General features: G+C 37.2%; 1 protein-coding gene across 5 annotated transcripts in view; it reads left to right on the top strand.

The window, feature by feature from the left end:
* HERC2 (HECT and RLD domain containing E3 ubiquitin protein ligase 2) overlaps positions 1 to 26,112 on the top strand; it is a 268,052-nt gene that overhangs the window by 163,510 nt on the left and 78,430 nt on the right. For all 5 annotated transcript variants that reach the window (XM_019438147.2, XM_019438149.2, XM_019438148.2 and 2 more), the window contains 11 exons: positions 5,641 to 5,908; positions 6,055 to 6,191; positions 6,680 to 6,778; positions 8,394 to 8,562; positions 8,663 to 8,788; positions 12,554 to 12,662; positions 12,778 to 12,917; positions 21,065 to 21,255; positions 22,188 to 22,293; positions 22,383 to 22,474; positions 25,839 to 26,014. In XM_019438147.2, the coding sequence (XP_019293692.2) occupies positions 5,641 to 5,908; positions 6,055 to 6,191; positions 6,680 to 6,778; positions 8,394 to 8,562; positions 8,663 to 8,788; positions 12,554 to 12,662; positions 12,778 to 12,917; positions 21,065 to 21,255; positions 22,188 to 22,293; positions 22,383 to 22,474; positions 25,839 to 26,014 (1,613 nt within the window). The remainder of the gene's footprint in view (positions 1 to 5,640; positions 5,909 to 6,054; positions 6,192 to 6,679; positions 6,779 to 8,393; positions 8,563 to 8,662; positions 8,789 to 12,553; positions 12,663 to 12,777; positions 12,918 to 21,064; positions 21,256 to 22,187; positions 22,294 to 22,382; positions 22,475 to 25,838; positions 26,015 to 26,112) is intronic.

Genomic DNA, 26,112 nt, shown 5'->3' with positions numbered 1-26,112 from the left:
TGGTTCTGGGTCTGTTCAAGTTTTCTATTTCTTCCTGTTTGAGTTTTGGAAGTGTGTGGGTGCTTAGGAATGTGTCCATTTCCTCCAGGTTGTCCAGTTTGTTGGCATATAATTTTTCATAGTATTCCCTGATAATTGCTTGTATTTCTGAGGGATTGGTTGTACTAATTCCATTTGCATTCATGACTTTATCTATTTGGGTCCTCTCCGTTTTCTTTGTGAGAAGCCTGGCTAGAGGTTTATCAATTTTGTTTATTTTTTCAAAAAAACAACTCGTGGTTTCATTGATCTGCTCTACAGTTTTGTTTAGATTCTATATTGTTTATTTCTGCTCTGATCTTTATTATTTCTCTTCTTCTGCTGGGTTTGGGGTGTCTTTGCTGTTCTGCTTCTATTTCCTTTAGGAGTGCTGTTAGATTTTGTATTTGGAATTTTTCTTGTTTCTTGAGATAGGCCTGGATTGCAATGTATCTTCCTCTCAGGACTGCCTTTGCTGCATCCCAAAGCATTTGGATTGTTGTATTTTCATTTTCGTTTGTTTCCATATATTTTTAAATTTCTTCTCTAAGTGCCTGGCTGACCCATTCATTCTTTAGTAGGCTGTTCTTTAACCTCCATGCTTTTGGAGGTTTTCCAGACTTTTTCCTGTGGTTGATTTCAACTTTCATAGCACTGTGGTCTGAAAGTGTGCATGGTATGATCTCACTTCTTTTATACTTATGAAGGGCTGTTTTGTGACCCAGTCAGTATGTGATCTATCTTGGAGAATGTTCCATGCGCACTCCAGAAGAAAGTATAGTCTGTTGCTTTGGGATGCAGAGTTCTAAATATATCTATCAAGTCCATCTGATCCAATGTGTCATTCAGGGCCCTTGTTTCTTTATTGACCCTGTGTCTACCTGATCTCTCCATTCCTGTAAGTGGGGTATTAAAGTCCCTTGCAATTACCACATTCTTATCAATAAGGTTGCTTATGTTTGTGATTAACTGTTTTATATATTTGGGGGCTCCCGTATTCGGCGCATAGACATTTATAATCGTTAGCTCTTCCTGATGGATAGACCCTGTAATTATTATATAATGCCCTTCTTCATCTCTTGTTACAGCCTTTATTTAAAGTCTAGTTTGTCTGATATAAGTATGGCTACTCCAGCTTTCTTTTGACTTCCAGTAGCATGATAGATAGTTCTCCATCCCCTCACTTTCAGTCTGAAGGTGTCCTCAGGTCTCAAATGAGTCTCTTGTAGACAGAAAATAGATGGGTCTTGTTTCATTATCCATTCTGATACCCTATGTCTTTGGGTTGGAGCATTTAGTCCATTTACATTCAGTGTCGTTATTGAAAGATATGGGTTTAGAGTCATTGTGATGTGTGTAGGTTTCATGCTTGCAGTGATGTCTCTGGTACTTTGCGGTCCTTGCACATTTCACTCACAGAATCCCCCTTAGGATCTCTTGTAGGGCTGGTTTAGTGGTGATGAATTCCTTCAGTTTTTGTTTGTTTGGGAAAACCTTTATCTCTCCTTCTATTCTGAATGACAGACTTGCTGGATAAAGGATTCCTGGCTGCATATTGTTTCTGTTCATCACATTGAAGACTTCCTGCCATTCCTTTCTGGCCTGCCAAGTTTCAGTAGATAGGTCTGCTACTACCCTTATCTGTCTAACTTTGTCTTAGGGCATGTTTATCCCTATCTGCTTTCAGAATTCTCTCTTTATCCTTGTATTTTGCCAGTTTCACTATGATATGTCATGCAGAAGATCGATTCAAGTCATGTCTGAAGGGAGTTCTCTGTGCCTCTTGGATTTCAATGCCTTTTTCCTTCCCCAGATCAGGGAAGTTCTCAGCTACGATTTGTTGAAGTACACCTTCAGCCCCCTTCTCTCTCTCATCTTCTTCTTCTTCTAGAATTCATATGATACGGATATTGTTCCGTTTGATTGCATCACTTAGTTCTCTAATTCTGCCCTCATACTCCTGGATTTTTTTATCTCTCTTTTTCTCAGCTTCCTCTTTTTCCATAATTTTATCTTCTAATTCACCTATTCTCTCCTCTGCCTCTTCAATCTGTGCTCTGGCCGCCTCCGTTTTATTTTGCATCTCATTTATAGCATTTTTTAGTTCCTCATGACTATTTCTTAGTCCCTTGATCTCTGTAGCAATAGATTCTCTGCTGTCCTCTATGGTTTTATCAAGCCCAGCGAGTAATTTTATGACTATTATTCTAAATTTTTGTTCACTTATGTTGCTTAAATTCGTTTTGATCAGTTCATTATTTGTTGCTACTTCCTGGAATTTCTTTTGAGGAGAATTCTTCTGTTTTGTCATTTTTGGTAGTTTTCTGTTCCTTATGCATTTTAAAGCTTGTGTGTTCTGCACCTGCGAGCACTGCTGTATTAAAAGAGGGTCATACACTGTCCAGGGCCTGGCCCTTCAGGAGGTGTTTTTTCGGAGATTGTTACTTGCTCTGTGTTGTTGTGACTTTGGTTATATTATTACTGTACTTGTAGTAGTATTTTACTATGAGTAAATATTTACTACAAGTAAAAAAACTTTCCACCAGGTGTGCTTTGAATTTTTCTTTGGAGTAACCCTGTAAAGGAAAACAGACAAACTGGAGACAAAAACATGCAAACACACAAACAAATAAAAGCAAAAACCTAAAGTCTAAAAACAAAAAACCCCAAAACACCTACTACAAGTAAAGAAGAAGGTGAAAGCGGTGATGATGGAAGAGCACATACAAAGAGAGAAATGACTGGAGCTGGGGAGGGGGGCAGAGAAAAAATAAACATTGATTAGGCAGAGAGACTAAAAGGCCTAATCCAGAGAGAGAGAAAGGAAATAAAGAAGGCGGCAGAGAAAATTAATGAAGATAAAATTACCCAGACAGAGAAACTGTATGGCTTGATTATTCCAGGGAGAGAGAAAGGAGTGTGAAGAAGAAGCTGTAGAACATGTATCAAGACAATGGATTAAATATGTCTTTTTAGACAGACCAATAACCAGAGTAACCAGCCTAGGGGAAGGAAGAGATAAGGAGGAGAAATGGGGCAGAGGGGAGGATATATCTACATATCCAGAATTGACCTATAGTTAATCCTGGCAATGCTGCATCGCTTGTAGGTAGTAGTATCTTCAGGGTCTGTGCCACTCCGGTGGATATGCAGTTACCCAGTGCAAGGGGGCATGGTTTGGTGTTTTCTGGACCAACTTCCACTATGGGCCTGGGAGTGATCCCTGAGGCGCCGCCTTGGTGGTGGCAGTGGTGGTGGTGGTGGTGGTGGGATGGAGGGGCGGGGGTCAGAGGGTGGGGTGGGGGGGGAATGGTGATTCCCCAGTCTCTTCTCCATGGAGCTGGAGCTAGACCTGGTGGACTCAGTTTGAGTCATCCTCACTGTGCCGTGGGCACAGATGGGGTGGGCCTTCTCTCTCTACCAACTCCCCTGACCCTGCGCTTGGCTAGGATTCAAAGTCTCGCTCCATGGTTCTGACGCTGGGGAAGCGCCTTTCAGTGCAGGATATGTGGTCCCGGCTGGCTTTGTCTGTGCTGCAGCACTTCAGGGAGGACCGCCTTCTCCTACAGAGGAGCTCCTGGGGTGGCATACGAAGGCAGGCTTTGTTTTTTCCCACAGCACTCCAGGGGAACAGTGGCCTTACCCTCCTGTAGACTGAGCCCTCCACCCAGCCACCGTACCCGGAGGTGGCGGACACAGGCAGGTTCTGTGCTATTGCGCAGCCCTCCAAGGAGGGAACCTCTTTCTCCAGCTGCAGACTGAGTCTCTGACCTACCACCGCACCCAGGCCTGGCTCCTCTCCTCCCCAGGTGTGCGAACAGGGAGCTGGCCCAGTCCAAAGAAAGCCCCCCAGTTAGAGATCAGATGCCTCTCAGTCTCATTCCAAGGTCTTTCTCTTGTCCAGATACAGTCCTGCACTTCCCTTGCCGCTCTTTCTCTTCCCTTTGTCTCTCGCAGGAGGGAGTGTCTCCCCTCAATGCCCATGTGGCCTTTTTTTTATCTCCCCCAGTTCACAGTTACCCACCTTTTTTCCAGTTTTCCCATTTTCTTCCTAGTAGATTCAGTCTCTTTTCCTCCCAGGCTCTGGTGTTCAGAGTCTTTGCTTCTACAGTTCTTTGTTTGAGAGATGCAGGACGTATGGATTCCCCCTACTTCTCCACCATGTTGGCCGCCCTTCCGGTGGCCAATGGCCAACCACCAGTGGTGGTTGATTTTTGTTTTGCTCTTAGTCTTGATTTCTGTATTCTAATTCTGCAGGATGTAGAATCATTTCCGAGGCTTCAGTGGAAACCTTTACAGCTTGACCAACTCCATCTAACTTGGTTGGACTGGGACCTCAGACTGTCTCCCTAGTATTGCATAGGTATAGAATCCCTCTAGCCTTCCAGCAGTTCCTTTATGCTGGGTTCTTCAGAGTCTCACAAATGCTCAGTTTTGGAATCAGCCAAGAATTTGGGATGGTTTGTATGCACATTTTGTGATTTCTCCCTCACTTCCGATTGCTTTGGCAGGACTGAATTCCAGCTTCTGACTGCAGTCTAATAACACTGCCTGGTCAGCTTGCCTGCTGGCTTCCCTTGTGGTCAAGGGTTGTATCTGTTTCAGTTTTGATTGCTTTGGCTGTTCTCCAGAACCTTCAAACTGTTTTTAAAAATACTTTGTTCAGGGTTCATAGTTATTATCAGTAGAGGTTTAGCCCAGTTCACCCTAACTCCTCATTATCACAACCAGAACTCTAAACTCAGTCTGGTTCTGAATTGTAAGCTTTTAGGATGAAGACCATCACTTGTGAGTTATTCACACTTCACAGCAAAACCCTAGGTTTTTGACACTACCTAGGCACTGGAAGGCTTAATGGAGTCCTCCTTATTTCTTCCACCCTGTTTCTTCTTATTCCTTCCTCAGATGCTCAGTTCAAAAAATATAGCAAGTCTTAGGCCATATGAAAGTAATTGGAGATGAAGAGCAGAGTGTTGCAAGTAGTTCAGTGAAAGGGTTGTGTGTACTGGGAGTAGGGATTCCTAATGATAACCTCAATAATGCATATATTCATTGATTGTAATTTATTTCCCAATATTTTTTATTTCCTTTATTTTTTTTATACCATGTTTAACTTGCAGAGTGGTTCTTTTACCCTTGAATCATTGAGAGTTGATTTGATGGTACATGAGAGAATTCCATGTCGTCTCTGACTTGTTTTACAGAAGAAGAGAGCAGGAGACCGGACCCTGCCTCCTGGGGCATGGGGAGGGGGTGAGGGACTCCTTCTTTCTCATCTGTCCCCTCTCACTCTGCATTTAACTTGCTCAACTTGTTTCCTACTTAGAGCGGCTATGAAGTTTTCTTTAATGGGCACTGATAACTGGCTAATTTCCTGGGCTCTGTGTGTGTTGCAGCAGGAGTTGTTTGACCATCACATCTTTCCTCTCCATTAAACCATGAAAGTTGTCTTTGTTTGTTGTTAACATGTTTTTATCCATTCATTTAAAAATAACACATGTAAGTCTGAATTCTGTTCTTCTGTACTGTATTTCATAGTAGAAGTTTGTAATTTCCATTTTCACAGACTGCTTAAGTCTTTTGACTTTTCTAAACCTCCCAGCTTCACTCTCATTTGTCCAGGCTGCAGCACTGGCCGTATGTCAGTGTTTGGCTGTGGAGTCCACTCACCCGTCAAGCCCTGTGTTTGAAGACTGCAGCTCCAGTGAGGCCACAACACCTGTCCCTGTACAGCATGTTCGCCCTGTCAGAGCAAAGAAGCGCAAACAGTCACCTGCTCCTGCTCTGCCTATTGTGGTTCAACTCATGGAAATGGGATTTCCTAGAAGGAACATAGAGTTTGCACTGAAGTCACTCACTGGTGCCTCAGGGAATGCTGCTGGCTTGCCAGGTATTTTGTTTTCCTTGTGGGTGTTTCACTTAATTTGCCCACACATTTGTTTGTGGGTTTATCTTGAGATGCTAACATCACATGCCTATGGGCAGGTGGGTGCTGTGGATCCTCACTCAGGGTGCACTGTGTGTACTTGCTTGTAGGTGTGGAGGCCTTGGTTGGGTGGCTGCTGGACCATGCTGATGTGCAGGTCACAGATCTTTCGGATGCAGACACAGGGTCTGAGGAGTGTTCAGATGAGGAGGTGGTGGAGGATATGGACGACGCAGCCTACGCTGTGGTTAGTGCCTCCTGTGTGGTTGCCCATCTGCCTGTGTCTACTTGTCCTGTGCTTTGGGTTTCCTGTATGCTGTTCCATGAGGTCTCTCTGCAGTTTTGCCAGGCACACAGTAAAGCTAAGTGCTAATTGTTTTTTTTTGTGCCTTAATTACTTTAGCTGTAAAACAGACCCTTGTTCAACATCTAATGGTATTGGGTAGCCAACACCCATTTTTGTGTCATGTAAAAAGCATGTTTTATATGACACAGTTACTTCTAATTTCAGTAAATTGTTTCATGAGATTAATTTGGAAATGTCTCAGAAATTTTCTATACTTTTAGCTTTTGATATTCATTCTGTTTACCATATTGTGTCTTTTAGAATGAAGAATTTTATAGTGAAAATACGTATAATATTTCATATTTTATTTTTTGATATTAAAGATTTCACATACTTCAAGTAGGCTTATCTGGCTCACAATTTTTAAAAAATGTATTTATCTTTTGTAGTCTACTGGTGCTGTTGTAACAGAGAGCCAGACGTACAAAAAACGAGCTGATTTCTTGAGTAATGATGATTATGCTGTCTATGTGAGAGAGAATATTCAGGTGAGTAAATGTCTTAGGCTGGAACGTTGTTCAGGTTTTCAGTGAGCAGAGGCCTGGCGGAGGAGGGCACAGAACCCAGCAGGGAGGCTGTTGTGACTGGAGCAGAGGACAGAGGAAGAGAAGATGAGCAAGGGGTACCAAAGCTAGAGAGCCATGGCACAAAGACCTGTGCTTCTCAATTATTCCCATTTTGGACATTTTAAAAAACCTATTTCTGCTTGTTTTTCTTATATCATTCTTACTCCCATCTAATTTTTAAAATCTAGTTAGGCTTTTTATGTAGTCCTTTATGTATCTTAAATCTTTTCTTTAGTTGTTTTAATTCTTTTGTTCTAGTTAGTATACTTTAGAGAAAATCCCGGAAATCATCTCATTTAATCTGTAAATCTGTTAATATGCATTCCTAACACAAAAAGGATTTTGTTTTTGTTTTTGTTTTGTTTTGTTTTGTTTTGGTGAGCTCTACACCCAGCATGGGGCTTGAACTCACAACCCTGAGATAAAGAATTCCATGCTCTACTAACTGAGCCAGCCAGGTGTCCCGATAAAGGATTTGTTTATAACAGCATTACTGTTACCTAACATTAGCTAAGAAAATAAGCAATAATTCTATAATATCATCTCATATCCAGTGCTTACTCAGATTTTCCCACTTTTCTCAGAGATTGCTTTTTGAAACAGTAACATTTTTGAATTTGGATACAAACAGGGTCATACACCTGACATTTGGGTGAGGTCTCTCTGAAGTGTCTTTTAACCTGGAACAGTTTTCCCCTCCCATTTTTTTTTCTCCTTTCTATGTCATTTATTTGTGGCTTCTTCCTCCCTCTTCTGCATCTCCTGTTAAATCAGAATAAGGGCTGGTGGGGTCGGGGAGCTGTTGGACTCAGGCAGTGTCTTAGGCACGAATGCATCATCTGGACCAAAATGCAGTGTTGCTGGTTAGGTCTTGTTAGTCTATTCCATCTGCTAAGAAGTTCTCTATTGTTCACTTTTGCACTTTGATATCCATTTGTGTTACCACCTAGACTTTTTATGAGGGGTTGCATAATAGTGATTTTCTAACTTTGTCATGCCTTTCAAATTTATTAGCTGGAGTTTATTCTTTGACGAATGCTTTTTAAATCAACTCTAGTTACTCTTTATAATATAGTTATATAAGAAAGTAAGAATAAGTGCTTGCTTTTTTTTTTTGTTTTTAGGTTTTTGTTTTTGTTTTTGCTTTATCAGTTTTCAGAATGGTGAATTGGTGCCATGGAACTTACACAGGTGACCAAAAGAACCTTTGCTTATTATCATTGTGATAAATTTATTGACTGATATGGATTTGATGTGTTTCAACCATTATTCCTATTGATTAAATTGTTCTTTTGAGTGAACACATTAATCTTTGAGCATTCCCTTGCTTTATGGCACAAGTTGATCCATGCTCATCTTGTGTATTTCCTGCTCCAGACATTGAGCCAGCAAGTTTTCTAAAGAGCCCTGGTTCCACTTAGTGTAAAATGATTTTGAGAGTACATTCAGTGCTAGAAGAAATCCTTTCTTAGATAATGCTATGTATAATTGTTCATCTATACATTGGACTGAATTTTTAATTTAATTTTAATCTTAGGTGGGAATGATGGTTAGATGCTGTAGAACATATGAAGAAGTGTGTGAAGGAGACGTGGGCAAAGTTATCAAATTGGATAGAGATGGATTACATGACCTTAATGTGCAGTGTGATTGGCAGCAGAAAGGAGGCACTTACTGGGTTAGGTATATTCATGTGGAACTTATAGGTGAGCACATTTTCAAGTGAGTTGTTACACTTTTTTCTTAATTAGTGACAGAGTTCCCAGGAATGAATACTAATTATAGTTCGCTTATTGTAATTTCTAGGCTATCCTCCACCAAGTTCTCCTTCTCACATAAAGATTGGTGATAAAGTTCGTGTCAAAGCCTCAGTCACCACACCAAAATACAAGTGGGGATCTGTGACTCATCAAAGTGTGGGGGTTGTAAAAGGTAATATTATCCAGGCAACAAAATTCCAGATGTTAACTTTTCATCAGCTAATATGATAAACTCATTTTTTTTTTTTCGTTCAGGGGCAAGAAAAACAAGTATGAAGATAGCTTATGATATATAGTGTTTTTTTGCTTGTCAGTGTTCTCTAGACCAGGAACTCACATATAGTTGAAAGAGTCAGGTTTATTAGCTCATTGCCACTTGTGAGGATGCATACCCCAGAAAATGGGGTGTCTCCATAGGTGGGTATAGCAAAGGATTAATGGGGTTTGTGTTGGATACTTTGGGAAAAGTTTAAAGGAGTAGGGTTATTCTAAGAATGGGTGTCTTAATAATTATTATCTATATGTCAGAAAGAATGGAGCTAGGATGAAGTTAATGATTGGCAAGGAAACAGTTGTTCATATTAACCAGGATTGGAGGTTAGGGGAGGGTGTCTGGTTGTGTTTGTGGTTTGGGTTAGATTTGAACTTGATCAGACATGATTAAAGAGCAGTTTTGGTTTTGTCTTGATTCATTACAGTCACAGGGTAATCTTATTTGATGTTGGTGTTCTGTAAACTTGTTCTGTCATTCTGCCAAATGGCCTATATGTGAGTGTTTGGCCAACCCCCTCAATTGGGGACTGTTTCTGTCTCTCTCTCTCTGCTATATAAAAATTTAGGACTAAATTTAAGAAATGGAAAAGTGCAAATGATGGGATTTAGGAACTGGAAATACAAAATTCTTTTCAGTTTATGTTTAAATGTGATATTATAGAGATTTCAAACTAATCAGTGTACTTTAAAAGGTATACTATGTCCATTTGAACAATTACATGAGAAGTAATTAAAAATGCATGTGGTTTTATTTTATCTTTAAACTCTTTTAATGGCATAAAGAGATCCTGTTTTGTTTTGTTTGAACCTTCTATAATACTCACTGTCAAATACCTTAGATTAGAAATGGCCATAATGGTGGTGCTTGTCTAGTGCATGGGAGTGTTAGAATGTCTCAGGTTACATGAGAACAAATGGTTTATTTAACATTTTACTTTAGTTTAACATTTTTCTTCAGTTAACAGGTTCTTAAAAGCTTTATGAATCAAAACAGATTTATTTTGTTAACATAAGTTTTTATTATTACAGCATATTTGACATATGATGTTATATTAGTTTCAGGTGCACAACATAGTGATTCAACAATTCATTATATTATACAGTGCTCATCACAATGAATGTAGTTACCATCTATCACCATACAATGTTATTACAGTATTACTGACTATATTCCCTATGTTTCATCTCTGTAACTTTTTTATTTTGTAAGTGGAGGTCTGTACTTCTTTTTTAATTTAATTTATTTTTTAAATTTACATCGAAGTTAGTTAGCATGTAGTGCAGCAATGATTTCAGGAGTAGATTCCTTAATGCCCCTTACCCATTTAGCCCATCACCCCTCCCACAATCCTTCCAATAACCCTCTGTTCTCCATATTTAAGAGTCTCTTATGTTTTTGTCCCCCTCCCTGTTTTTATATTATTTTTGCTTCCCTTCCCTTGTGTTCATCTGTTCTGTGTCTTAAAGTCCTCATATGAGTGAAGTCATATGATACTTGTCTTTCTCTGACTATTTTGCTTAGCATAATACCCTCTAGTTCCATCCACATAGTTGCAGATGGCAAGATTTCATTCTTTTTGATTGCCAAGTAATGCTCCATTGTATGTATATACCACATCTTATCCATTGTTGGTCATTTGGGGTCTTTCCATACTTTGGCTATTGTTGATAGTGCTGCTATAAATATTGGGGTGCATGCGCCCCTTTGAAACAGCATACCTTTATCCCTTGGATAAATACCTAGTAGTGCAATTGCTGGGTTGTAAGGTAGTTCTATTTTTAATTTTTTGAGGAACCTCCGTACTGTTTCCCAGAGTGGCTGCACCAGTTTGCATTCCCACCAGCAGTGCAAAAGAGATCCTCCTTCTCCGCATCCTTGCCAATATCTGTTGTTGCCTGAGTTGTTAATGTTAGCCATTCTGACAGGTGTGAGGTGGTATCTCATTGTGGTTTTGATTTGTATTTCCCTGATGATGAGTGATGTTGAGCATTTTTTCATGTGTCATGTGGCCATCTGATGTCTTCATTGGAGAAGTGTCTATTCATGCCTTTTGCCCATTTCTTCACTGGATTGTTTTCTGGGTGTTGAGTTTGGTAAGTTCTTTTATAGATTTTGGATACTAACCCTTTATCTGATACGTTGTTTGCAAATATCTTCTCCCATTGTCAGTTGCCTTTTAGTTTTGCTGATTGTTTCCTTTGCTGTGCAGAAGCTTTTTATTTTGACTCATCAAAATAGTTCCCAATAGTTCCCAGTAGACTCCCAATAGTTCATTTTTGCTTTTGTTTCCCTTGTCTCCGGAGACTTGTTGAGTAAGAAGTTGTTGCGGCCAAGGTCAGAGAGGTTTTTGCGTGCTTTCTCCTCGAGGATTTTGATGGCTTTCTGTCTTACGTTTAGGTCTTTCATCCATTTTGGGTTTATTTTTGTGTATGGTGTAGGAAAGTGGTCCAGGTTCATTCTTCTGCATGTTGCTGTCCAGTTTTCCCAGCACCAGTTGCTGAAGAGACTGTCTTTTTTCCTGCTTTGTCAAAGATCAGTTGGCCATATATTTGTGGGTCCATTTCTGGGTTCTCTATTCTGTTCCACTGATCTGAGTGTCTGTTCTTGTGCCATGTACTTCTTTTTTAAAATTTATTATTATTTTTTAAAATTTTATTGAAATTCAAATTCTAACATAATAATGTAATAATGATTTTAGTAGTAGAATTTAGTGATTCATCACTTACATATAACACTCATTGCTCATGGCAACAAGTACCTTAATGCCCATTACCCATTTACTGCATCCTCCCCACCCAGTACCTCTCCAGCAACCCTCAGTTTGTTCTCTGTATTTAAGAGTCTCTTATGACTTGCCTCCTTTCTGTTTTTATCTTATTTTTGCTTCCCTTCCCTTATGTTCATCTGTTTTGTTTCTTAAATTCCACATATGAATGAAATCATATAATTTTAATGTTTATTTTTGAGAGAGAGACAGAATGTGAGTGGGCAAGGAGCAGAGAGAGAGAGAGACAGACAGACAGACAGAGACAGACAGAATCAGAAGCAGGCTCCATGCTCTGAGCTGTCAGCACAGAGCCTGATGAGGGGCTCTAACTCACAAACTGTGAGATCATGACCTGAGCCAAAGTTGGGACGCTTAACTGGCTAAGTCACCCAGGTGCCCCTCATGATAAATTTTGAAAATAAGAACTTGGTTCAGAAGTTAATGTTTTGTAGCAGAGTGCTCTCACCCAAGGTCAAGAGATCTCTTAACATTATTATTAGTTTTATTTCCTAAGATACTAAATGGAGTTTTTGACTTGATGTAATTAAAAACAAAGTAACCATATTGTGGAAAATTTCAAACATATACGAGTAGAGAATATAGTGTAATGAGCCTCCATGTGTCCATCACTTGGCTTCAACAGTTGTCAGCCCCTGGTCAAAGTTGTTTCATCCATGATCCCCACCCTTGGTTATTTTAAAGCTAATCCCTTATTGACACCATGTGTTAGTTCATCCATAAGCATCTTAGTATGTCTCTCTAAAAGAGAAATACTCTTGGTAAAACATAAATAACTATAATGTAATTATCACATGAGTAGTTAGGTATAGTTTTAATTTTAATTTTAGGTTTTTATTGGTGACTGAGATGTTTCAGCAATTTCTATTGTGTCCTAGCATTCAGTGCAAATGGAAAAGATGTCATTGTCGACTTCCCTCAGCAGTCTCACTGGACCGGGCTGTTATCAGAAATGGAGTTGGTGCCTAGTGTTCATCCTGGGGTTACGTGAGTTAATTTTTATATCACTAGATTTGTTTTGGGGGAATGTTTTTCTTTGTAATTAAATTTAATAAACGGCCTTATCTTTTTCTTATCAACTCAATGGTTTTTTAAAAAATAGGTGTGATGGCTGTCAGATGTTTCCTATCAATGGATCTAGATTCAAATGCAGAAACTGTGATGACTTTGATTTTTGTGAAACATGTTTTAAGACCAGAAAACACAACACCAGACATACATTTGGCAGAATAAATGAACCAGGTATGATAGAATGGTTGTTTTTTTTTAATAAAATATTATTAATGAAATCATTGTGCACACATATGTATTTAGTTTACTCTTTAAAGGTCATGTTTATATGGTGAGCACTGCATAGTGTACACAGTAAAACAGGAAAGATGATCTTACACACTTGGTAACTTGGTATCTTTTTTTTTTCAAGTAGTGAGGCACTGTGAGAATTGAATAACAGGATTTCTTTGCTTGTATTTTCATAAAGAACATTAAAAAGATCTTAAGAAACTAAGAAGTGTTTTATTCGATGGGGTGTGGAATTGGATAGATGGAGAGTGAGACTTTTTATTTGTGTATATTTTATTATAATTTTTTGTTGTGGCAGAATGCAACATAAAATTTGCCATATTAATCACTTTGAAGTGTAACAGTTCAGAGAATGTTGTACAACCATCACCACTATTTATTTCCGAAACTTTTTCACTGTTCCAAAAAGAAACTCTGTACCATTAAGCAATAATTCTCCATTCTCCTCTCCCCCAGCCCCTGGCAACCTTTAATCTGCTTTCTGTCTCCATAAATTTGATTACAACATGTACCTCATATACGTGGAACCAAAATTTGCCTTTTTGTGTCTGGCTTATTTTACTTAGGATTATTTTTCCAAGGTTTATCTATGTTGTAGCATGTGGATACTTCTTTTTATAGCTGAATATGTCATTGTACGTACATACTACATGTTGTTTATACATTCATCCATTAATGAACATTTGGGTTGTTTCTGCCTTTCAGCTGTTGTGAATAATGTTACTGTGAATATTGATGTACAAATCTGTTTGAGTCCTTGTTTTTTAAATTGGTAGTGGAATTGCAGGGTCATATGGTAGTTCTTTAACTTTTTGAGAAAATGCCAAAATTGGCTGCACCATTTTATATTCCCACTAGTAATATATAAGGGTTCTAATTTCTCCATGTCCTTACCAACATTTGTTATTTATTATTATTATTTTTTTCAATTACAGCCATCTGATTTTGATTTAAGTTTCCCTAATGACAAATGACATTGAGCCTCTTTCCTTGTCATTTTGGCCATTTGTATATCTTTTTTGGAATATATCTATTTAAGTCCTTTGTGCATTAAAAAACATTTTTTTTTTTTTAATTTTTATTTTTGAGAGAGAAAGACAGAGTGCAAATGGGAGATGAACAGAGAGGGAGACAGATTCCAAAGCAGGCTCTGAGTTGTCAGCACAGAGCCTGAGGCGGGACTCAAACTCATGAACTGTGAGATCATGACCTGAGCCGAAGTCGGATGCTTAACTGGCTGAGCCACCCAGACGCCCCTTTTTAATTTTTTTAATGTTTATTTATTTTTTGTGTTTTACCCCTTTTTAAACCTTTGATGCTGAGTTATAGAAATTCTTAAAATATTCTACACATCAAACTCTAGGAGATAGGTGATTTGCAAATATTTCATCTCCTTCTTTGGGTTGTCTTTTCACTTTCTTGATAGTCTTCTGTGATACATAAGTTTTTAATGTTAATGAAATCCATTTTATCTATTATTTCTTTAGTTGTCTGTGTATTTGGTATCATATTTGTTTTCGGTGTCAATAAATCCAAAGTCATGAATGAAGATTAATACCTATTTTTCTTTCTAATAGGTTATATAGTTTCAGCTCTTAAACTTAGGTTTTGATCCATTTTGAGTTAATTTTTGTACATGGTATAGTGTAAGAGTTCAGTTTCATTCACTGCACATGTGTGCAGTCCAGTTTCCTGACACTGTTGAAAAGACTATCTTTTCACCATTGAATGGTCTTGGTACCCTTTTTGAAAATCAATTGAACATAGATGTGAGAGTTTATTTTTGGGCTCCCAGTTCTGTTTTATTGTTTATTTGTTTATCCTTATGCCAGTAGCAAACCATACATTGTGATGATGGTAACTTTGTAGTAAGTTTTTGAAATTGGGAAGTGTGAATCCTCCAAAGTTGTTCTTTTTCAAGATTGTTTTGACTATTTGGTATCCCTTAAAATTCAATATGAATTTGGGGATGAATATTTCTGTTTTTATAAGCATTATTTGTATAGGAATTGCATTGAATTTCCTTATTGCTTTGGGCAGAATTGTCATTTTAATCATATTAAGTCTTCCAATATATGAATGAGGGATATCTTTTCCATTTATTTACTAGACCTTCTTTCATCAGTTTTTCTTTCAGCAATATTTTGTGATATTTCAGTTTGCAAGTCTGTGCCTTCTTGATTAAATTTATTCCTAAGTATTTTTATGCCATATTAAATGGAATTCTTAATTTCCTTTTTGGAATATTTTTTGTTAGTATATAGAAATATACACTACACTTTCAACACATTTTGTGTGTTGAGTTAGTATCCAGCATCTTTGCTGAATTTATTTATTGTCTCCTACAGTTTTTTTTTTTTTTTTTGGTGTTTTTAAAAAATTTTTTTCTACATGTAGGCATAGTATCTATGCACCAAGATCATTTTACTTCTTCCTTTCTGATTTGAATGCCTTATATTTCTTTTTCCTGCTTTAGCTAGTTCTTCCAGTACTAAGTTGAATGGAAGTGGCAAAGTTGGGCATCCTTTTCCTACTCCTGATCTTAGGGGGAAAGCTTTCAGTGTGTTAACATTGAGCATAATGTTAGCTGTGGGTTTTTCATAAATAGCCTTTATCATGTTGAGGAAATTGTCTAATTCTAACTTTTATTATTTTCTTATCTTTTTGTAGTAGATTTGTAAAATGTAGAGTTATCTCCTTTTCAAGGCTAACTTAGAATACTTTTTTCTTATTCAGCCTGCCGTGGGTTTGTCAATTTAATTATTCTCTCTCTCTCTCTCTCTCTCTCTCTCTCTCTCTCTTCTTTTTTTAAAGTTTTTTCAGAGAGACAAATTTTGGCTTGGTTTGTTGTTTTTCATATCTTTTTCTTTCTTTTTCCTATGGAATTAGGATTTAGATTGATTCCCCCCCCCCCCCCCCCCCCCATCTTGAGGTTAATGCTTATCTCATTTTCTCACTCTGTCTTTTTTAATATATGAACTTAAAAATTTAAATTTATCTTTAAGCAAGGCTTAAGCTGTTTTCTGCAATACTGCTGTGTAGTAGTAGTATTTTTAAAATTCCATTAGGATTATTTTTTTGTATTCATTGGTTTTTAAATTTTCAAACACATCAACATTTTTACTTGTTTCTGCATTGCATTCAGAGTGTGTATTCTGATTGATCTTTGACATTTTCTGAAACTTGCATGTGATCATATGACTTAGTATATGATTGGATTTTATAAATGTTTAATGTGTGCCTAAAAGAATGTCTCCTGCAGTTCTGTGGTAAAGTTAGTGTTTGCTTAGTGTATCTTTTTTAGCCTTTTACCCTCAGTCTTTCTGTATTCTTATATTTTCAATATATTTTTTATAAGTTGTAAGTAGTTTTTTAAAATTCGAATATGATTATTTGGATCCTTTAGGTATTTACAAGGCAGTTTATGATGTATTTTTATTTAAAGTGATCAAATTCTCAGTGGTTTTTATTTGTCCCTCCTGTACTCTGTTCCCCTTTCTGCATTCCATCTGTGTTTGGTCTGATAATGTTTTTTATTATTTAACACCAAAGCCCCCCCCCCCCCCCCCGCCCTTAGTGGCTTAGAAGTTACATACATTTTAGTGTATATTTATATATTATATGAGTAGTGTGTATGTTATACACATTTTTAGTATAAGTCATTAAGATAGTAAAACATTCATCTTTGACTTATCAAAATCTAATTATTATTTAGTATTTTTACTCTCTTCTAAGCAATGCAGAGATCTTACTTCCCTTTAACTTTATTTACTCTTATTTTGATTTAAATTATCATGTTTTTATTTTTTTTTACAATTTTACACACATTTTCAACCATATAAGACATATTATTGGTATTGTATATAGCCATTATTTATTTAGATTTTTTCACATACTTAACATTAACAAATTTTTTTTAAGTATTTATTTTGAGAAAGAGAGAGCACGCATGTGTGCGTGAGTAGGGGAGAGGCAAAGGGAGAGAGAGAATCCCAAGCAGTCTCCGCACTGCCAGCACAGAGCCCAACATGGAGCTCGATCCCATGAACTGTGAGATCATGACCTGAGCAGAGATGAACAGCCAGACACCCAACTAACTGAGCCACCCAGGACCCCCTCTATTCTTCTCTATATCTTGCCTTTTTATCTGTCATTATTCTTCCACCTTAGGAATAGCCCTTAATTTTCCTTAATGGGTCTCCTTCTGTAATGCTAATGAATTACTTTTTTGTGTTTCTGAAAATATCTTATTTCTCCTTCATTTTAGAAACACATTTTTTAAAGAATTTCCTTTAAAAATACTATTCCTAAAAAAAAAAATACTATTCCTTTGGGGTGCCTGGGTGGCTCAGTCGGTTAAGCGTCTGACTTTGGCTCAGGTCATGATCTCATGGTTTGTGAGTTTGAGCCCTGCCTCAGGCTCTGTGCTGACAGCTCAGAGCCTGGAGCCTGCTTCGTATTCTGTGTCTCCCTCTCTCTCTCTGCCCCTCCCATGCTCATTATCTGTCTCCCTCTTTCTCTCTTTCTCAAAATAAATAAATATCAAAAAAATAAAAAATAATTAAAAAATGCTTTTCCTTTGTAATTTGGTTTATATTATTTCTTGAAGTCACTTCTATTAAAGCGGATCATCTTTGTATTTCCTCTTCGTCTGTTTTTGAGTTACTTTTTTGTTTTTATCTTGCACAGATTTTTAAAATTTTTTTAATTTTTTAAATTTTTTGAATTTACATCCAAGTTAATTAGCATGTAGTGCAGCAATGATTTCAGGAGTAGATTCTTTAATGCCCCTTACCCATTTAGCCCATCACCCCTCCCACAGCCTCTCCAGTAACCCTCTGTTTGTTCTCCATATTTAAGAGTTTCTTATGTTTTATCCCCCTATTTTTATATTATTTTTGCTTCCCTTCCCTTGTGTTCATCTGTTCTGTGTCTTAAAGTCCTCATATGAGTGAAGTCATATGATATTTGTCTTTCTCTAACTAATTTTGCTTAGCATAATACCCTCTAGTTCCATCCACGTAGTTGCAGATGGCAAGATTTCATTCTTTTTGATTGCCAAGTAATGCTCCATTGTATATATATATATATACCACATCTTCTTTATCCATTTATCCATCGTTGGTCATTTGGGCTCTTTCCATACTTTGGCTATTGTTGATAGTGCTGCTATAAATATTGGGGTGCATGCGCCCCTTTGAAACAGCATACCTCTCTCCCTTGGATAAATACCTAGTAGTGCAATTGCTGGGTTGTAGGGTAGTTCTATTTTTAATTTTTTGAGGAACCTCCGTACTGTTTCCCAGAGTGGCTGCGCCAGTTTGCATTCCCACCAGCAGTGCAAAAGAGATCCTCCTTCTCCACATCCTTACCAACATCTGTTGTTGCCTGAGTTGTTAATGTTAGCCATTCTGACAGGTGTGAGGTGGTATCTCATTGTGGTTTTGATTTGTATTTCCCTGATGATGAGTGATGTTGAGCATTTTTTCATGTGTCATTTGACCATCTGGATGTCTTCTTTGGAGAAGTGTCTATTCATGCCTTTTGCCCATTTCTTCACTGGATTGTTTTCTGGGTGTTGAGTTTGGTAAGTTCTTTTATAGATTTTGGATACTAACCCTTTATCTGATACGTTGTTTGCAAATATCTTCTCCCATTGTCAGTTGCCTTTTAGTTTTGCTGATTGTTTCCTTTGCTGTGCAGAAGCTTTTTATTTTGATAAGGTCCCAATAGTTCATTTTTGCTTTTGTTTCCCTTGTCTCTGGAGACTTGTTGAGTAAGAAGTTGTTGCGGTCAAGGTCAGAGAGGTTTTTGCGTGCTTTCTCCTTGAGGATTTTGATGGCTTTCTGTCTTACATTTAGGTCTTTCATCCATTTTGAGTTTATTTTTGTGTATGGTGTAAGAAAGTGGTTCAGGTTCATTCTTCTGCATGTTGCTGTCCAGTTTTCCCAGCACCAGTTGCTGAAGAGACTGTCTTTATTCCATTGGATATTCTTTCCTGCTTTGTCAAAGATCAGTTGGCCATATGTTTGTGGATCCATTTCTGGGTTCTCTATTCTGTTCCACTGATCTGAGTGTCTGTTTTTGTGCCATTGCACATATTTTATATGCCCATAGAAATGTATTTCTTTTTATTTATATTCTTTGAGGTTAGCAGGATTCTTTATTTTTATTTTCTTTTTTTCCCCCTTAGCTGTATTTAGGAAATAAATTGACATATAACATTGTGTAAGTTTAAGATGTACAGTGTGACGATTTGGTACATGTATATATTGCAAAATGATTACCACCGTGGGGTTAGTTGGTTAGTTGACAAATCCATCACTTCACATAATTACCTTCGTGTGTGTGTGTGGTGAGGGTAAGAACACTTAAGATCTTCCTCAGCAACTTTCAAAGCAGGGCTTTTTAAATCTCTAGCTTGATATCTTTTGTCAGTTCTAGAGATTTTTCAGTCAGTAATATCTTCAAATATTGTCTGTGTCCTATTGTCTCTTCTGTTTTTGGGATTCCTATTTCACCAGTGTCAGAGCTTCTTTCTATTCTCTTTCACCTGCTCTTTTATGTTTTCTAAGCTTTTGCTCCTCAGGACTTCTTTCTAGATATTGTTTAGTAATTCTCTTTTCACCTGAGTCTCTTGTGCTAGTAAACCTATTCATTGAGTTCTTAATTTCAATTACTACATTTAATAATTTTTTTTAATGTTTATTTTTGAGAGTGAGAGCGTGTGTACTAGTGGGGGAGGGGCAGAAAGAGGGAGACAGAGGATCCCAAGCAGGCTTCTTGCTGTCAGTACAGAGCCCAATGTGGGGCATGAACTCACAGACTCATGAAATCATGACCTGAGCCAAAATCAAGAGTTGGCCACTCAACTGACTGAGCCACCCAGGTGCCCCTAACAACTTTAATTTTTCTGTTTTTTAATATAATTTTCAATTCTCTGCTGAAATATTCACTGTTCTTATCTTTTCAGACATAAGTAAGTATGGTTATTTTAAAAACTGTCTTATAACTCCAATATCTAGAGACTCTGTGGGTCTGTTTTTATTGTCTGTTATTTCTGATAGTTTTTTTAGTCATGTCTTAGTCTAGTCTCCTCATATGCCATTATGTACTGGACATTATATTAAAAAAAATTGTTTCTTGAATCATTTTGAGGCCCAAGATATTATCATTCTCCAGAGACTGAGGGGAAAGAGGGTTGGTCTTCCAGGTAATTGGGGTAAGTAACTATCTGAGCTCACCTCAGGCCGGTTTCAGCGACTGAGATGATTTCATGCTGAACTTTAATAAAATAAACAGCACTGCACAGTTCACTCTTCCTCTTGGGATTTTTCCTGTTGAGATCCCAACCCAAAGTGTGGGTTTTTCTGTGGCTATCTTCTTCTCTCCTGGTGGGCTCTGGACTCCAGTTCTTGGTCCCCATCTCTCCCCTGCCCAAGGCTGTCCAAAGTAGTGTGGTTTTTTTGGAGGCTCTCCTTACTGACAATTATGATCGGGGACAAGTAGCTTCTGATCCATGGTGTTGCTCATCTGGACATCTCTTTTCATCTCAGCTTTTCTTAGATTCTGGTCCCATAATTCTTTGCCATCTTGTTATTTCGGATACTTTTAAGATTTTTTCATCTTTAAATGTTTTATCTGCCTTTTCTAGTTGTCCTCAATGGGGGGGGGGGGAATAGATGAATTTCCAGATTTGCCATTCATGGATGTAGAGACTCTTTACAGGTTTGGTTTTGCTTTGCATTTGTAACAGCATTTTTAATCAGAATGGCTTTTGTTAGAACTGTTGCTGAACTCCCTCTCTCCCCCAGCTTCTATGTATTCTTTCATCTGGAAATATGTCACTCTGTTGTTACTTGACAGTCAAGTAGAATAAGCCATAGCATTATATAAACTTCATTTCATAAATTGGTATAAAATACACTGACTAAGCTTTTGAAGCTATTTTAGGTATTCTGTCCTTTTAAGTTGAAAACTTACTATTTTCTTGAAGTAAGAACTTCTCACTGTGTAGTATTCTTTATTTCTTGGTTGTGAAGGTCCTTCCATACACATCTTAACACTGTTTGACCACCATTAAATAGGACAGTCTGCAATATTTTGTGGCCGTGCTGGAAAACAGCTGAAGCGTTGTCACAGCAGTCAGCCAGGAATGCTGCTGGACAGCTGGTCCCGGATGGTAAAGAGCCTAAATGTGTCATCCTCTGTGAACCAGGCTTCTCGTCTTATTGATGGCAGTGAGCCCTGCTGGCAGTCTTCTGGCTCACAAGGAAAGGTAGTGTGCCATGTGGCACTTCTGGAAATGCTTTCATTTAGATGGCTTTACCATTTTAAACTTCAAAATGAACTTTGAAAAATCTGCTAAGTTACATACACTGTGTTGATACCTGCCAGTACTGATTTTATATTTTAGTTCAAAATTATTTTTAAAGCTATGAGTAATACACCATCCAATATGTATTGTCAGATTTTTTTTCTTTTACCATTTTTTATTTGTTTTTGAGAGACAGAGACTAAGCATGAGCAGGGAGGGGCAGAAAGAGGGAGACACAGAATCTGAAACAGGCTCCAGGCTGTCAGCACAGAGCCCGATGTAGGGCCCAAATACATGAACTATGAGATCATGACCTGAGTCAAAGTGAGATGCTTAACCGACTGAGCCACTCAGGTGCCCCTATTGTCAGAGATTTTAAGCAATATATGTAACATATTATCTAACTGACCAATTGATAGAAGGGGGTAATTGCTGTTGTTTTTGTTAACTCTCCCACATAAAATGTATGAGTTCAGATTCTGCTTCTGGTGAGCACTTTTTCTAATATATCTGAACAAATATGTGTTGCTCTTTGGAATGTTATCATGATTGCGCTCACATGTGGGTGTACGTCTTTTGAACTCATGGTCAGTCTTGGAGAAAAGGGTTTTTTTTTTTTTTTTTCCTATCTTGACTCTAGTATTTTTATAGTCCATTCCTTGATGGGTATAAAGAGGCCACTGAAGATCAGGAGTCTCTAAACACATAGTTCCTGGGGTTCAGAGTGAGACTTTCTTGTAGTGAACAATTAAGTAGTAGAGTAGAATAGTCCTCTCTCTCAGGTCATATCATATATTTAGAAAATCTCATGTAGATTCAGTCTTCAGTGATACTATTTTAATAGCTAAAATATGGCTGAGTTTTACTAATTGAGAGTACATTTTTTTTTAAAGCATTGGATTCGTTTGGAGATTTTCCCAGATGTTCTTGTTCATAGATTAAAAATGATAGTTGATCCTGCTGACAGTAGCTACATGCCTTCCCTGGTTGTGGTGTCAGGTAATTGAATTAGTTTACTCAAAGAATATCTTCTCTCATATGATAAAAACTCCTTTGTCTGATTCCTTTACTCTGTTTTTCCCCACTAGGTGGAAATTCCCTAAATAACCTAATTGAACTAAAGACAATCAACATTAATCCCACTGACACCACAGTGTCCCTTCTGAATGACTGCACAGAGGTATGATATCGTTTTTGATGGTTTGCAAAGGACAGTGGAGGTGACTTTTTTGATTGTCTCTAAACTAACATTGAGCCTGCTTTCCCCCCTGAATTAGATTAAACAGGTATATAATTTGAATTTGCTGCTTATCAGGTCAGCTTGAAAAGGAAACAAAATAAATTTCATTCTCACTATCTTAAGTAAGAAGTGAGGGTAAAGCTCCTAGCAAAAGTTGTTACCGGGCACATCATACTGGTTTTTGCATCCAGCACAGGATTGTTTTTATTAAGTATCTATTAAGATGTGATGGTTTTTTTTCTACCTGCACATGTGACACCTAAATTGCTTTTTTGTTTTCATTCCTGTTGGCATCAAGTATGGAACATGTCCTGAAATACTGAGCTATTGATTTGATTGGTTATAAAGTAATTTTTAAAATGAATACAAGTTTATTATAAATCTTGAAAATGCTGTCAAGGTTCTTTTACATAGTCCCTCTATTACAGAGCAGTGAGACTGTCTCATATCTTTCAGTAAATCTTTTCACACAGATGTCAGTACAATTTTAATAAATATATTAAAAATAATACAAAATAATATAGTTTTTAATACCACCTATATATTATTGTTTCATGAGGACTTATTTAATTGGTACAATGATAGTATAGATATCAAATAATTGACATTTATTCATCTAAAATTTATAAGTGAGTTTAAAAAAATTTTAAAAAAAAGTTTTTTTAATGTTTATTTATTTTTGAGAGCAAGAAAGAGACAAAGTGAACAGGGGAGGGGCATAGAGGGAGGCACAGAATCTGAAGCAGACTCAAGGCTCTGATCTGCAGCACAGAATTTTTGAACTTACAAACCATGAGATCCTGACCTGAACCGAAGTTGGATACTTAACCCACTGAGCCATCCAGGTGCCCCATAAGTGAGTTTATTTTTAAATTATTAAATTCAGTTCAGCATTTATTATTACTATTATTGTCATTGGTCTACCCACATAAGAGCAGACAAGTTCAAGGTGGTCCTAGTGTGTTATTTAAAAGAAGCTGATACATAGCCATCAAGTTAATTTGTTCATGGGTGAAAAGTTGGTAACTTGTGTCTAGTCTATGGGAATGTACCAGCTTCTTTTCCCAGGTCTAAGAGGTGATGATCCGGCCTTTATTTTCAAACTTCAATAAATAGATTATGGGAAACCATTCATTTCTGAATGTCACTATTTTGGGATATACCAATTAATTAATTGATAATTAGTACCAGTGGTGGTAATAAATGAATAAAGTCATAAATTATTGAAAGGAAAGATAATATTGAATTTTTCTGAAAAAAGGTAATACCGAGTTTTAGTACATTTTACTGTTAACTCATTGCTAGATAACTGAAAGCAGCTTGTCTAATGTCTTAATTATACTCCTCAGTATTGTTGTACTTTAAATCAAGTAGAGTTAATTAAATCAGTAACTAACAGATGATTATTCATAAAAGGTGTATTAATTGTAATACAATAAATTTTCAACTTAGAACAATTTATTACATAATATTTGGTAAGTATAGAGTAGTGTACATGACATGTGAGAAATATGAAGCATTGTGAGTAGTTGGAAAACTCATGACCCACTCTCTATTCCTCCAACCAGCTTAAGAACAAGAATATTATCATTCCTGGGAAGCCATTGGACATTCTAGCATTGCCTTTCCTATAAAAATGGCTTGTTGTGGTAATTTTCTAACATAACCAAAAATAAAAAGGATACTGAATTCCCCACAAACCTTTGACACATCTTCAACAATTATCAACATTTTTGCCATTCATGTTTCACTGTCTCCTATATCTTCCCCTTTTTTTAAAATTCCTAGAGTGTGTAAAAGCAAGTCCTAGATATGACCTTATTCCATATTATGTACTTCAATATTAACCTCTAAAAAATAAACATAAAAAATTAAATTAAAAAAATGAATAAATAAAAAATATAAAAGTGATGCCTGGGTAGCTCAGTCAGTTATACGTCTAACTTTTGATTTTGGCTCAGGTGATGATCTCATGGTTGTGAGATCAAGCCCCAAGATCCACGCCCAGCGTGGAGCCTGCTTAGGATTCTCTCTCCCTTTCTCACTCTGCCCTCTCTCTGCTCGCTTGCTCTCTTTCTCTCTCTCTGTAAATAAATAAACAAACCTCCAACAAGGACTTTGAAAATGTAACCACAATGCCATGATCACACCTAATAGTTATTCTTTAATATCATACAATATCCAGTCAGTGTTTACATTTTTTGGAGTTATCCCATAAATATCTTTTTGCAGTTGGTTTGTGTGCCTTTACTTTGCACTTCATTTAAGTCTTGATTCTCTTGGTTTTGTTTTGCCAAAGAAAGAAATTGGTTTTCATTTCCTGTAGAATTTTTCATTTTTTCATTTGTTTTTTTGCATCCCAGTGGTTTTGTTCCATCTGTGTTTCCTGAGACATCTTAGGTAGTAGATCTTGTGGTTTGATCAGGTCCATTTGGGGCAATAAGAAGTCAGTGGAAGTGTGTGTGCTTCATGCTGCCTCATCACTCTTTGTTCACAGGAAATATAGGCATAGAGGAATACTGTAGATGCCAGATACAGGATGTGGGGCACTCTGCAGGACAAAGAACCAACTTTAACAAATGGATGTCAAAGGCATAACAGAGAGAGGTTGCATCCTGTTTGGATCCTGATTTGAACAAGCCAAGAATAGAAAAATGTTTATGAGATGATCAGAAATGTTGATTACTGGTAGCATATTAGATGATAGAAAGAATTATTGTTTTAGGTATGACCATAATAATGTGGATGTATTTTTTAAATGCTTGTACTTCAGTGACACACTGAAGTTTGAAACAACATGGTCCCTGGAATTTTCTTATGATAATCTGTGTATGAACAAAATTGCTCATAATGTTGATAACTTGGAACTAGGTGATAGGGTTGTGGGGCTTTTTGTGTGATTTTCTCTAATTTATATATATTCAAGTATTCTTTATTCTAAAAGTTAAGAATGCTCTGAACTACCTGACATTTAATCTCTTTCCAAATAATTCTTGGTTCTAGAATGCTTTAAGACAGAAAAGTTTGTAGTCATTCAGTAAGGCTATTATGCTGCTTCATTTTAGTAAAAAAATGAGTATGAGTCCCATACCTTGGATATACATACGTGGTGATTAATGACTTTTTAAAACTGTACTCAAATGTAGCTGTATTAATATTGCCTAACTTGCTTGAAATTTCCAGAACTAAAGTGAAAGAGCTGTAACTTTCCACACATTCCATGTCTCAAATGTGTTGCTGTCCAGTTTAAGTATCTCATGTATTTGAGTTTAAAAAGTCTGTAGCTTACCGTTTTTGTGTCTAGTATCACAGGTATATTGAAATTGCAATAAAGCAGTGCAGGAGCTCAGGAATTGATTGTAAAATTCATGGTCTCATCCTGCTGGGGCGGATCCGTGCAGAGGAGGAAGATTTAGCTGCAGTTCCTTTCTTAGCCTCTGATAATGAAGAGGAAGAAGATGAAAAAGGAAACAGTGGGAGGTGAGAGCCATTTGTTACTGGTGGTGCTCATTGCAAAATTCTCACCCTTAAAAGCAAATATTTAATTGGAGTGTATTTAATAATGAGAGTAATTTTAT

This window comes from Panthera pardus, unplaced genomic scaffold (genome assembly GCF_024362965.1).
Source record: "Panthera pardus isolate Hobbes unplaced genomic scaffold, ASM2436296v1 HiC_scaffold_24, whole genome shotgun sequence".
Lineage (NCBI taxonomy): Eukaryota > Metazoa > Chordata > Mammalia > Carnivora > Felidae > Panthera > Panthera pardus.
Note: the sequence above shows the minus strand (reverse complement) of the source record. Positions and strands in the feature narration are given on the sequence as shown.